We start from the raw sequence: 14,674 nt of genomic DNA on the forward strand, positions 1-14,674 counted from the left end.
ATAGTCTGGCACCGCATGTCCAAGTTGTGGTTACGTTCAAATCCGTAGGCAGAAAATGTCTACTGGCAGCAACCGTAACCAGCGTAATATCGGAGCGGAGCCCAGTCTATATAGGCTATATATTTTAGTCTCAGTTGCACATTTCTTCAATTTCAGATCACATTAATTCTCGTCTCTGCCCGTGCATGTTTCCAGGCTTATATAGAAAAGCCATTCGTTTGTGGGTCTTTGTTTGTTCTTGCTCCCAAGTCATTCAGTTGCAACACAGTCTGTAAATTCAGGACAGAAAAGCTTATGGCTCACATCGTCTGTTAGACATTTGACTGAGCTCATCTGCCATATGTGATTTGGACCACTATGAGCAGCGGTTATGAAGAAAAAAACTATGTCTTTATATCAAAGTGAGATATTTAATGCCTGTTTGGAATATAATAAGGGAGTAAAGGAGAAAAAAAATGTCTCGAATCGGAAAATCGTTCCGACAGGATCCAATGCGGCCGCATCGGTTTACAAGCGAGAAGGGAAATGATCAGAATTGAATTGCCATCAAAAAAGTGATGCAGATCACAGTTGATGAACAGGTGAGAGAGAGAGAGAGAGAGAGAGAGAGAGAGAGAGAGCATCATAGCACCAAGTTAAAAGTTTGCAAGTAAATCACTTTCAACAAAAAGCTTAGCAAGGAATCTTAACAAAACTCAAACGTAACTGAACTGAATCATATCGAACCAGAAATGAATCAAATCAAACAGACGCTGAATCGAATCGGATCGGATCACTAGTGAATCGAACCGTAACGATTTGTCACTTATTTAAAAGTATACTTTTTGTGTCACAAAAAAAGCAGGCAATAGACTCCATTAGATTATAATGTTATTAAATAATCATAATATACATTATTATATAATGTTTTAATGATTAGATATTTTAATTATAATTCACAGTGTAATTCTAGTCTGTAGTATTGTTGCTGAATGGGAACGCACCGTTACACACAGCATCCGAAAATCCCCAGCTGATGGATATGTTGAGTGGGTCAGATAGTTAGTGTGCCCTCCTGTCCCCGAATCCGTCTAATAAAGCTCCCGGGGTTCGGCGCTAAGACGCGTGAGAGCGGCATGTGTTTGTTTCTTAATCGGACATGCACACATCAGTATTTGGTGAAATGGGGAGGCGTGTTGCTCTCTCATGGCTTTGTTTCGAGGTGCTAAATCCAGGAGCAGCTGCCGGCTGCTGGGTCCGTTGGGATTTTGGTGGGCGCTCTGTGCTCTCTCTCCCGTCACCCTGTGCCAAGGAGGCATTACGCAAGTGGCGAAAAGAAAAAAGGGGGTTTGGGGGGGTTGTGGTGGGGGGGTTGAAGCTCAGCGCAGACGTGACGATGACTGCTACGACTCAGTGAAAGTGGCCAGATCGCTGTCTGTAGAGTGTATGTTCAACTCTGTGGCATATAGGAAGTGTTCAGATTGGCAGATTGTGTGCCATCGGACTGGACTACACTCTGTCGTGTGCTCCTTTTCTCCCTCCCTTCGTCTCTTTCTCCCTCACTCACTCTCTCTCTCTCTCTCTCTCTCTCTCTCTTGCTGCCCTCTTCTCTTTTTCCCTCCCTTTCAACTCCTGAAGCGAACGCATTGGCTGGGCTACAGACATCTCGTTGCCAAATAGGTGGGCCCTACTCATTTTGGCAAAGACTCAGGCAATGGTTAGGGAAAGAACACGTATAGGACGAGAGAGAGAGAGAGAGAGAGAGAGAGAGAGAGAGAGAGAGAGAGCGTGATCGAGTGTTGGAGAGAAAGAGAGGGAAAAAAAGAAGCAGCACTTGGGTTTGCCAGCGGTCGTATGAGCTCGTCCAACATTGAATCGCCTCTCTTTTTTTTTCCTCCCCATATTCTGCGCTTTGCTCTTGCCAGCTCCCCCCTTCTTCTTTGCAGGAGTGTGTACGTATGTGTGAGGGATTGAGCGTATGTGTGTGTGTGTATATGTGTGTATGTGTGTGTATGTGTGATTCTTTTTTTTCATGTGTTCTGCTGGACTCAAAGATCTAAGCAAACACCATCACCAATTACGCCGTGCCAAGGATTTTTTTTTTTTTTTGTCTGGCTTAATTTTTTTGTAATTTTCAAACTTGTGAACGGAGTGTTTATTTTGAGCGTGACTTTTCCAGTTGTTCGATTCCTTTTTTTGTGCAATGCCACCTGCGCTTTTTTAATTCCGTCATAATATTTTTTTAATACGATTTTGAATTCTTCCTTCATGATTTGACTAGGAAATATTTCAGCAGCAATGAGCTCGTCTTTTATCCTTCGGACATCTTGAAATTGTTTTAAAAAATTGTTTTCTATTTTTAATCAGCGAAACAATTTTTCTCCTCCTCCATTCAGTAGCAAGTGGAGTGTCTTCCGTCTTCTCCAAGTTCTTTAACTTCCGCCAAATTTTTTGGACACTGCCAAACCAGTGGTAGCTTCGGCGGCGAGCGAGCAGTGAAGAAACCGGTGCAGGCTGATTCTTTTTTGGGTTTTTTTCCCCTCCCCACTCTGAGCAGCGTGCCAAACCTATAATGAGAGTGCAACATGGTAACTACCCGGCTTTCTCTTTGTACCTCTTGCTGCATTGTGAGTTTGCTGGTCATGTGAACATGTGTGGATTTCTGCTGCATGCTTGCGGCTCAGAGAGGTTGTGATGGCAGGTGTTGAAGCGGCGCAGTTGAACCGTGGGCTCATGGTGGCGAGGGTTGGCGCTGAGGGGTTGGGGCACGGTGGCCCTGGTATGCTGGCACCGTGGCGCGGTTTGAGCTTTGTCACTGAGCGCTGTATGCTGAAGGTATTATTGGGGATGTGAATGGGGCTTCTGTTGTTGCTGGAATCAGCACTTGTGTTGGCCTGATCTGACTAATGATGGCTACCTACACTAAATTACTGATTTTGGGGAATTTGATTAACAAGATTTGTGCTCCTAAACTATTTTTAAGCAGCCTTAAATTACATTATAAGTGATATATAAGTGATAGAAATATTGCAATTTGTATGACTCTTATTTTTGTTTACTTTTAGAATTTAATTTAAATTTATAAGCATTCTATTTGATATGTTGACTTTCAAGATTGTATACATTTTCAGTGACTTGCTATACTGTTGTTAATAGTTATTAATATTTTCTTATTTTGTTATTGTTTATATATATATATACATAAATAATTAATATATATATATTTTTATATATATATATTTTTATATATATATATATAACTATATAAATAACTATAAATATATATATATATATATATATATATATATATTTAACTTTTTCTTTAGTATATTTTGTAATACAGTTGTAATAAAGATTTAAAATGATGTAAATCTGCTTTGCAGTTCGGATTTATTGTATTTCTGTCTTGTCTTCTTCAGGATGAGTTCCATCCGTTTATCGAGGCGCTGCTGCCGCATGTGCGTGCCTTCTCCTACACCTGGTTCAACCTGCAGGCGCGCAAGCGCAAGTACTTCAAGAAGCACGAGAAGCGCATGTCGAAGGATGAGGAGAGGGCAGTGAAAGATGAGCTGCTGGGCGAGAAACCTGAAATCAAGCAGAAGTGGGCGTCACGTCTGCTGGCCAAGCTGCGCAAGGACATCCGGCCCGAGTTCCGTGAGGACTTTGTGCTCACTGTAACGGGCAAGAAGCCTCCATGCTGCGTGCTCTCCAACCCCGACCAGAAGGGCAAAATCCGCCGCATCGACTGCCTCCGTCAAGCCGATAAGGTGTGGAGGCTGGACCTGGTGATGGTCATCCTGTTTAAGGGCAGCCCGCTGGAGAGCACGGACGGCGAGAGGCTCGTCAAATCACCCCAGTGCACCAACCATGGCCTGTGTGTCCAACCACATCACATCGGAGTCTCTGTTAAAGAGCTCGACCTCTACCTGGCCTACTTCGTCCACACACCAGGTCAGTGGTGTCTTTACACACAGCCTGAACACGCTCTTTCAGTGCCATATAGTAAAATACACATTTGAATAAAATTTTACATACCATTTAAATGTGTACTGCTCACACAGACAAATGAGTTACTGCATTCATACTTTATCCAGAGATCATTTAGATGAATTGGATGGGATTGTTTTTCACTTGTGTGTTGGGGTGTTTTTGGAGTATTTTTGTTAATGTAAAATCATTACAAATGGAAACATATTAGTGGTTTTCAGTGTGGTACATTCTACAATTTATAAGATAGGTGAGTTTTTTAGGTTGCTTTGAGTGTGTAACTGTATATGCCTGTAAGTGTGTGTGTGTGTGTGTTAAATTGAGGATGTATTGAGGCAGAGATTTAGTGCCATAGACTGAGCTCACACACACACACACACTCGCGCACACACACACACACGCACACACACACACACCACCTCACACATTCTATGGGTGGCTGAACATTTTATAATCAGCCGTTAAATTGTAGGCAGTTTTGCATCTTTTTAAATTAAAATATTTTTGTCTATTCAAATGATAATTGAAATGTATAAAGGTAAATGCCAGTAAAATAAGCTGAACCATTTTGAGACATCGAGTGTCCAAATTATACATAGAAGATGCACATTCTGTAAAATTGTTCTCCTAGAAAATTTGCAGCGATTAACATATACCATTAAAAATCATTTGCAGACAAATTTTCTTTGCCGCAGCACTGACATTATAAATGTTTAATGCAAAGAGACAATATTGGAAGCTGCAATTTTATATGTGAGAGAAATTTGTTTTAGGATTTAATATTAATAAAAATGTGTGAATTATTGTAATTTGTTTAATCATATTTAAATTCTCTTAAATAATAATAATAATAATAACAATAATAATAATAATAACTGTCGCGTTTTTGTTACACGCCGTTGTGTTGCGTGTCTCCGGCAGTGTGCTCCTGCAGCTGAAATGAACAATAGTTCCCCGCACTGTGTGGATATTTGGGCATAATGCAGCTCTTTGGCACGGGCCGGAAAAGAGATTTCACGCCCCATGCAGAGCTCCTTTCAGCGCTCCGTCTTGCCGTGCCTTTGCGCTCTCACAATATGCCTCCTCTCAGCTTATCTCTCTTAATCGCAGGCCTTTTAACCTGTCTGACCGCTCATCGCTCCACTAGCTTTCACTCTGCGATGGCTCTATTTGCTTCTGAAGGGCAAAAAAAAAAAAAAAAGGATGCGTGAACTTAGTGACCGTTATGAATGACTGAAGGTTGTTTTTTTTTTTTGTTTTTTTTGGTGATCCATTGAATTAAATCCTTTTTTGCGGTGTGAAACTGACTTGGAGACTCCAAAGCTTTTCCAAGACTAGGATTTAAAATGATATTAGAAGCTAATCAAACAGACAGTAAATCATTAGTATGATTTGATAATTATATTATAATTTATTCTGTTTATCCTCTTTATCTCCGTTATATAAATTCTGTTTATGTAAGACAGTCACAACGTGGAATGGACAGATATGACACCTATGAGATCATCCTGACTTTAGCGTTATATGGTGGATGATGGGGAAAGTTTTTATGCTTGTTTCTGTGTGCGTGTGTGTGTATGTGTGTGTGTGTGTGTGAGACAGAGTGATGGATGGTGTCCTCGGTGTTAGTCATATTTGGACCTAGCTTTCTTGTAGCACTCTTACTCTCACAGTCCTGCTAGAAACATGTGTCTCCTCGAATCCCTAATCAAGCAGGGCTGACTACAGAGCCTGGACAGGGTGAACATGTGAAACACATGTGTGGAGGAGGAGAAAAAGAAAGAGAGAGAGAGAGAGAGTTAGCACCATAAAAGGAGTACAACTAGTTGTCTTCTGTTTTCTTTCCTGCAAACATCGATACTTGCATCTCATGCATGAAATGATTTCCCTGGTTCACAGTGAGAAGAGCTGTGGAGGTGTCTGAGATATCTGCGAGGTGTCGCAGTTCTACAAGGAGACAAGTATGAGATTGTAAAAAAAAAAAAAAGAAAGAAAAAATGTGTAAACATCCTTGTATGGTGTGAATTTGAGAAACGATTTGCTTGTGTTTGGTTACGCCTGCATTTCCTCCGCTCCTCCAGCATGTGTAGCACAAGGCTGAAACTCAGGGAGCCAGTGCTGCTCACTCGCCTGTGCGTCGACGCTCAGACTCCACGCCAAGTGCGTTTTGTCCCTCAGACATAACACGAAACAAAGACAGAGATAAGGTCGGGGAGAGCAGTCAGAGCTTTTTGAGCGAGCAGAAAATCCTTGTGTTCCTTCTTGGCGGATAAACAAGGCAAAGTGACATTTTTTGGAAAGTGAGCAGCACCCTGCTGATCGAGCGCTCCGGCCCGGGCCCTGAACCAGGCTACGGTAGCTAGGACGCTCAATCTAGGATTAAATAAATAAAACGCCATCCCCTATTGCTCATATTTTAGACCTTTTTTTTTTTCAGACAGCCCCTGTGATTCGATTTTCCAGAAACATTAATGACTGGGTGTAACAGTGACGGTGTATTTAGATGACATGCTTGCACCGTATTAAACAGGGAATTTACCATCCGGAGCACAAACGCTGAGCTTGGACCAGATTCAGATTCCGGCTCCTCTTTGTGTCTCTGTGTGTCAAACAGGAAGAAATGGAAGGATGAAAGAAAGACGTGTGTAAGAGTAGTTAATAGAAGCTAGATAATAGAAGAGCAGTGTGGAAATGTGTGCAGTTATTGATGATCTGCTACCAATAATCACTTTCTCATCAAATGCTTTGAACACCTGATATTTTAGCTTTAAAAAAAATAAAAAATTATCAAACCCTAACCGTGGATTTATTTATTGATGATTATTGACCAAAATGAGTTTTTTTTTTTTTTATCAATAGAATTAACAACTTTATCCGGCACTTGCAGAACCCATTTTTGGATTTTTGGATTAAGCAGTTCATTAATTCCTCAACCATTTAGTATTATTTATATATGCCCAGGTGACAAATTAAAAGAAAAACCAGCATAAAGCGTACTGGTAAGGTGCTGGGCCGTGACAAGCCACTAGAACCGCTTCAGTTCATCGTAGTACAGATTGTAGAGCTGTACTGGAGCGATGAACAGCATGCTTCATGTCATAGTCCCTCGTTTTAATAACCATGGTGGAAATTCTGTCGAAAAGACCGGTCTCTTTTTTTCTACATCTTTTAGATCTGTAATTGAAATGCAATTGAAATGATTCATTGATTATCGTTATTTATTATTCTTTTTAAACTTACCTTATAACCTTATTATGCTCCCAATTTTCTTTCTTGGGAAAAAAAAGGCAGAAAAAAATTAGATTTTTTTTCCCTTTTTTCTATTTCCATTTTCTACATTATTTATATTTCTTCATCATTAATTATTAATGATTTCTAGATATGAACTAGAGTAACACCCAGACGTTAGTCATGAGACGATAAATAAAAATAGAATTTCTCGGCTAATTTGATATTCGTGTATAGAAATAGAAACAATGAACCCAAAATATCTTTCTTTAAAAACCGACAAAATTAGAATCATTAAAACAAAAGCATTAATGAAACTTAATAATTCGGTTTATTTGTTTACATTTCCTATAATAATCCCCCACACCTTTTTTCAAACCTTCAGTGTGCCGTAGCTTGGTTCTGTGCAGAAATGAAAAGCAAAGAGAATAAAACCGCGTGAGAGGAGATATGAAAGACAGAATGGAGAGGGTTGTCTGTCTCTCTGTCATACTCTGTCTCTGTTCTCTCTCTGTTTGAGTCTCTCTCTCTCTCTCTCTCTCTCTCTAGTAAATCTCTATAATGTAAATGGTTTCCTGTAGCTGGACTAGACAAACACAGACATAGAGCTAACTCCAGATTGGGAATTTCTGAGCAAACGCAGAAACAAAACAAAAATCTGAATGTATTTACATCATTGTCTTCTCTTCGAATCATCTGTAAATCTGGAACTGATCTTTAGGGATGATTTAATAACAGCTACGATAATGATGCGCCTAATAATGATTTTATTTAAAACAAGCCAGTATGAAGTAGCAGAATAAGCAGAGAATAAAGACAGTGTGAAATGCCAAGATGGAGACAAAAGGCAGTCTGCAGAGGGAACTCAGGCTGGTGTGTTCGCCTGCCTGGCAGCCCTGTATGGAAGATGCCAGCTTTTCAAACCTCCCCAGCTCCCTCTGCCAACATCCCTCCTTCTCAGCCTTTTTCTTTATGTCGCTCTGGTTTTTTAAACCTGCTTCTCCTCCTGTTCGTCCTCCGCTTTTTTCCCCCTCTCTCCCAGAAAGCTTCGCTCTCCTTTTCGCGGCTCTCCTTCTCACTTTGCGCAAATAAAAAAAAGTCTTAGCGCTGTTTTGACACCTCTTGCGCAGCACAGACGAGGAAAAAACAAGCCTCCACGCAAATACGCGGCTTTCCGATTTTCTCACTTTTCCATCTGACAGAAAGGTTCATCTATGTAAAGTCTTTCTTTCTTTTTTTTTTTTTTTACAGAGAAATTTTAAATGATCGTATTTGATGTTGTCTATGTTCCAAATCAAAATGGAGGCTCTAGCAGCAGTCAAGCACCGGGAGCTGAATGAAGCACAGCTAGACATGTATCATATATTATCTGAATGCTTCTATAATATTGCAAAAATTATTTATTTATTTTATTTTATCCTGAATCTCTATCGTTAACAGAATGAAGGCGTTTTTTATACTGATTGTCTGAATCTGGTCCAAAATTAGAAAGGCCTTTTCTCCATTTTTTTTAGTGTGTAGCACGGTACACACACAAACACACACTCGCACACATACATGCATATTACTATGACATTTTAATTTACAGTATTTACTGTAAGTACAGTATTTATTTGTAGTAAACTATCATTAAATCATCAATAAAATAAAAAATAAATGAATGAATGAATGAATAAATAAATAGATAAATAAATAAAAAAATAAATAAATAAATAAATAAATAAATAAATAAATAAATAAATAAATATTTTTTTCCTCGGATCTTAAATAAATAAATAATGAAGTAAATAAAATTCAGACATCATATTTCACTCCTCAAAGTTTATTCCAGTCAAGATGTGCTTCTTTTAAAGGTTTCTAAACATTCATCATTTTTTCTTCACAGATCCAGAATATTTTCAAGGCGAATAAATAAAATTGTCCTGTATCCTAAACAAATATTTGTCACTTCTGTCAACTCGACCTGTTCTCTTTTTTCCTTGTCGACATCCTGACTTGAACAATAATTACAGATGTTAACATCACACGCGTCTGTTAGGTCAACATTTTATGCACTGCCTCAGAAAACCTTCAAAGTTGTTTTTCCAGTGATGAGGTACCCGTTAAAGCCGAAAGACCCTTGCCGTTGTGACATCATACTACTTTTACGAACCGTTGCGGGCCCCTAGAAAACTCCTAGAAACCAATAGAAAACTGTAATGGTTTCCATGAGACCTTTTCAGCAGGAGGGAACAGCTGTCAGTTGTGTGCGTATGAATGAACTTGTTTATATTTGCTCTGATTGAATCTGTGTATATAGGTATGAATTTGGTGTGTGTGTGTGTGTGTGTGTGTGCGCGCATGTGTGTGTAAAAGAGAGGGAAAGAGGCAGCCAGCAGGGCTGACGTGGTGGACAGGCTAATAGCAGCAGGGCGACTGAGAGGAATAATGATTGGAAAATGAGGAGCATTATTGCGCTAGGGTAAACAGCACTCTGCTCTCGTGAAAAGGGCCCATTGAGTCGGGCTCAGGAGCACCCTGCCTTTCTTCTCTTCAGGGGGCTTCCTGCAGCTCCCAGAGGCGCCCTTTTGTTCTCACAGAGAGAGAGAGAGAGACAGAGAGAGAGAGAGAGGGAGAGAGAGAGAGAGAGAGAGAGAGTGAGCATGTGTACAAGCATGTGTGTGTGAGAGGACAGCATGTGTGTGTGTGTGTAGAGGCAGTATTTTATTGAGGTGAGGGGTCATGCTTGGGTTAATGTCTTACAAGAGCCATGATTGGTCTTTATGTTGCTATTAGATCACAGCGGCGGTGACGCTAAACCCTCTACACTCAGGTCACTTCTGCAGGAACGCAATAGCTCAAATTCCTGCCATTTCCCTCTGGATTTCACCACTGAAAAGATTTCACTGATTAAATTAGAACGAGACCTAGCACCAGCTTATCATTTATAGCTAGCATTAGAAAACTTTATGCTACTCTCCATGTCATCACAGTGTGTGTAATGTGTGTGTCTCTTCTTTGAGTGTGAGTGTGAGTAACAGTTCCTGTGTGGGTGTGTGTGTGTGTGTGTGTGTGTAGGGGTGGAGGTGGTGGGGTTTATGAAAGCACACGCCTCTTGTCGCTGTAGCTCAGGGACTCGGGGTGTAAACTAGGTGCTAATGCATCCTTTTGCCTGTTTTGTCAGCGTAAACATTCTAATTAATGGGAATAGAATAAATAAATGAAGCCGCCGCATCTCTGTGCAGCTGAGCAGCTTGAGCAGAGTGCATCTGTGGAAAAAAGAGAGGCCTAGCCAGAGAAGGGCAAGAGATTATCCCAGCATTATGACATTATTATTACAGCAGCAGAATTTTCTATACATAAGCCTTACTTTGTAATTTTTTAAAAAAATTATGATATATTAAAGTAATTAAATGGAATATAATCAAGCTCTTATTCAGCTCTAAAAAAGCAAAAAGTTACGTTAGAATTCATAATCTGTTGTTTCTTGTGAAATTTGTGAGTTTTTGCTGTATGCTGTGCGTCTGATCACAAAAAGAGTCTGCAATTTATTATCTTTTTCTGAGCATATTATAGTTCAAATAGAATCAGATACTAAATGTCATTGATCCTGATCATTCTATATATGCAAAAACATTTCCATATAAACTCCTTCATAGCTAAAAAATTAGATGAATAACAGAATACTTGTTGAGAAAGATTTTAAATTGTATATTTATAGTTTCTGAACATTTTCAGGATGATTCATGGATAAAAATTAACAACAACAATAATAAAAATAATAATAATAATAATCTTCTAATTGGGCGCTCAATCCACTGTCTCAACATAAAATGTACTTAGATAATATTTCATTTAAAAGGGTAATGAATAAATAACGATTTTGATATTAAAACGGTCACTTGAGACTTTGAGAACACTGAATAAAGCAGTTATAAGCTTTTAATATTGCTGTATAACTGTAAATATAGCTGTATTGCTATATTAATTGCTTCTGTGCACATTTGTTAGTTATGAATTAATGTCTAGTATGTGTTAGGAAAATAAATAAATAAATAAATAATAATTTAAATTTAAATAAATTTAAATAAATATAATAAATTATTATAACATGATCAGCACTGCATCTTTCCACCTGAAGCCCAGAGCAAAGCTAATCTGACATGACACGAAGTCTAGCAGAACTGACCATTTTTTGCATTTACATATTACCTCTTTCCGTCCCATACGCGCACACGTCTGAGGGGGTGCAGGGTGGCAGGTCTCCAGTGAGGGAACATCTGTGTGGCTGCTCGCTGCTGAGTGCTGGGGCTCTGACGCTGCTCTCCGCCAGCAGGCCTGAGCCTCCACTTTGTCCCTCTCCACCCAGCACCACCCGCTGGCCATGCTGTGCTGTCTCACACCTACACACACACACACACACACAACACACACACACACACACACAAATACTACTCTCTGTTAATCTGGCTTGGCCTCCCACACATACACACAAACTCTCTCTCACACACACACACAAGCCAGGGCAAGGTTGTTTGGGCGGCCAGGGCAGGTGCAGTGATTAGAGGAGATTTATTGCGGACGCTTGCTCTCTTTTTGTCTAATTTTATGCAGTGGCTTTAATTACAGTGTGTTTCTCTTCATCAAGCTTACTTAGACTCAAAACACACACACACACACACATAGGGTCTCTCTAGCTTCCAAGCCCTATCTGTCTGTCTGTCTGTCTGTCTGTCTGTCTATCTATCTATCTATCTATCTATCTATCTATCTATCTATCTATCTATCTATCTATCTATCTATCTATCTATCTATCTATCTATCTATCATTCTCATATTTGATTAATGGCTTATAGCATCTGTATTTAGTTCTCTTGACCAATTATTACTTGATAACAACAACAGTAAATGTTTTTTAACATGTTAGAATACCGTACTTTGTTTCGCGCTTGACTTCTTGTCTGTTTTTAGCTGCAGGCCTCGTCCCTCGAGATCTTAGAACAGCTAAACATGCTTGCGCTCTCATAAATACACTGCTTTTTTTTTTTCTCTCTCTTTTTTTTCATTTCTCAGTCTGTTTTTCTCTTCAAAAATCCAACATCCCCAGTGACTGCAATAACTCTAGCTGTGAGAAAGTGTGCTGCGGCTTGTATCTGTGCGTGCACGCGTGTGTACGTGTTTGTGCACATGTGCCACAGTGCAAGACTAAGCCACAACAAACGGCGTCTGTGAACATACGAAGCATATGTGAGCCAAACCACCGCAGGACCCCATCGTCTCCCACAATACACACAACACACTTCAGTACACCTGAACCCCATTTCACACCTGATGCTGCGAGGGAGGGGTCTCTGCATACACACGCGCACACATGCACATGCACACACACACACAGATGGGACTAGGAATCACAATCTAGAGCCTATAGCTTGTGATTGAATAGAGAGAGCTCTGCATTGAGTTAGTAAGTGCCACGCTATTCAGTTTCTCTCAGCAATAGTTCCAGAAATTCACTGTTCATCTGCTGCTAATTTAGATGAGGGAATTTCAGGTACTGAAAATGTTTAATAGTTAAAGCATGCCATGCTTTTGTTTTTGTTAGTCATGGTAATGGCATGGAAAATGAAAGAAATGAATACTGTGGAAAATTATGAAATTTTTCTACTTCTCATAACTAGTACTTTTCGGAAGGATGGAAGCAAGCAAGACTTTTATTATTAAAATGAACAATACAGTAATAAAAAACACACAATAATTAAATAAAAAAATGCACCATACAATACAACTGCTAACCTAGATATAAAACAAAAAGACACTTAAGTAGTATAACCCATATGCAACAGAAAATAAAATTTAAAAAAATGTTTTCTTAAAATCATGCACTCAGTCTGAGAGCCTCCTGGAAAAAGGAAAAGTTTTGGCACATACACCCAAAAAAAAAAAAAAAAAGAGTACTCCTTCTTGGATTTCGTCCTGGGGCCAGCTGTGATCCCCTGGTTAAAGGACCTTTGCATTAGCAGGCGGACAAAAGATCTGAAATATACCCCGAGCCTGATCACGCAATGCCATATCAACAGGGATGAAGAGAAAAAATATCAGTGTACACACTTGCACCTTTCATGTCTAACACAAAAATGCTCCGAAATATGTTTATACATTTTGACAGAGAGAAATGATTTCCCCGAGACTCTTATCAGGGTTTGCATAGGGTCGAGCTGCACTGTGTAACGTACTCCTGAAACCTTAATACACAGTGTATACAGGAGCGTGTTTTCCTGCTCTCCTCCTGAGGTCTGCTCAGTGTTACACCAGTCAGCTGAGTTAACCTGAGGAGAGAGAGAAAGAGGACGAGTTTCCGCTGCTGCTCCTCACAGCCTGAAGATTTATGCCCTAACGTTGTCTAATCCCTTCACTAACAACGCACAGAGGGTGACACAACATACAGTACATGGCTACAGTATGAAGGGAAAAGCATCTTTTTTCCTTTTCCCTCACTCTCTTTCTCTTGCCTTAAGCCCGTCTGTATTGTGGTTAGATTTTTATCTGTGGTTTTGGCTCAAAAAAGAACCTAAGAATCAGCTGCCATCACCGATACCGTTATTATTTGTCGAATCAGGATTTGTTATTCCTCAGGTCTCCTATTTGGCTGTCATTAGTGTGGGTGTTGATTTGCAGCGCACATGCGACAATGTGCTGTTTTCGAACATGTTTTTGAACAAGGTTCCACATTCATATTAAGCTGTGCCTATTAAGCAAAAATAAAAATTTCCAACCCAGCGCCTGCGTGATATTTGAATGAGCTCCCAACCGTATGCAGAGTTTAATGAGATCATGCAAAACCCTGGCACTGAAATATCAAGGTACTGATTGGTGTGCTGTTTTCTTTAAGCTGAAGTCTTTCCCAATTATAAGTATCGGTCTTAAATCTAGAACCCTCGAGGGTTCTTTGATTGTCCCTCTGTGGGAACTGTTAATGTAATGTTCTCTGTAAAAAAAAAAAAAAAAAAAATCCTACGACTGAGTTTTTCTCTATCAGAAACGGTTCCAAGTCGAAGGCTAAGAATCTTTAACTATCCAGAGAACTCTTAAGGAGGACTTTTTTTAAGGCGGTCATTTCAGGACAGGAAACAACTATGTGCACTAAAGTGCACACTAAACACTTTAGTACCTTCTTAAACATTTAAACTGTATTGAAGATAATACGCTTACCAAGTATCTTTATAAAACCATTAAAAATGCCTCTTTTTATCCCAATAAACTTATCCTACTTTTAGTTTTGAGAGAATTTAACACCATTGAGGTATAATATGTGAGGTATAATATGGCGTGGTGGTAGCGGCTCAAGTGGTTAAGGCTCTGGGTCGTTGACCGGAAGATCGGGGTTTCCACCGCCAAGTTGCCACTGTTGGGCCCTTGAGCAAGGCCCTTAACCCTCTTTGCTCCAGGGGGGCTGTATCATGGCTGACCCTGCGCTCTGACCCCGACCTCCAAGGATGGGATA

At 39.8% G+C, this 14,674-nt stretch overlaps 1 protein-coding gene across 7 annotated transcripts in view; it reads left to right on the plus strand.

Moving 5' to 3' along the window:
- The window catches only part of nfixb (nuclear factor I/Xb), a 128,523-nt gene that overhangs the window by 38,153 nt on the left and 75,696 nt on the right, over positions 1–14,674 (plus strand). For 6 of the 7 annotated variants that reach the window (XM_058411026.1, XM_058411068.1, XM_058411059.1 and 3 more), the window contains one exon: positions 3,399–3,930. In XM_058411026.1, the coding sequence (XP_058267009.1) occupies positions 3,399–3,930 (532 nt within the window). Of the gene's footprint in view, positions 1–2,256; positions 2,568–3,398; positions 3,931–14,674 lie in introns of those variants that run through there. The other variant, XM_058411050.1, reaches the window with a different exon arrangement.

This window comes from Hemibagrus wyckioides, linkage group LG02, assembly GCF_019097595.1.
Source record: "Hemibagrus wyckioides isolate EC202008001 linkage group LG02, SWU_Hwy_1.0, whole genome shotgun sequence".
Lineage (NCBI taxonomy): Eukaryota > Metazoa > Chordata > Actinopteri > Siluriformes > Bagridae > Hemibagrus > Hemibagrus wyckioides.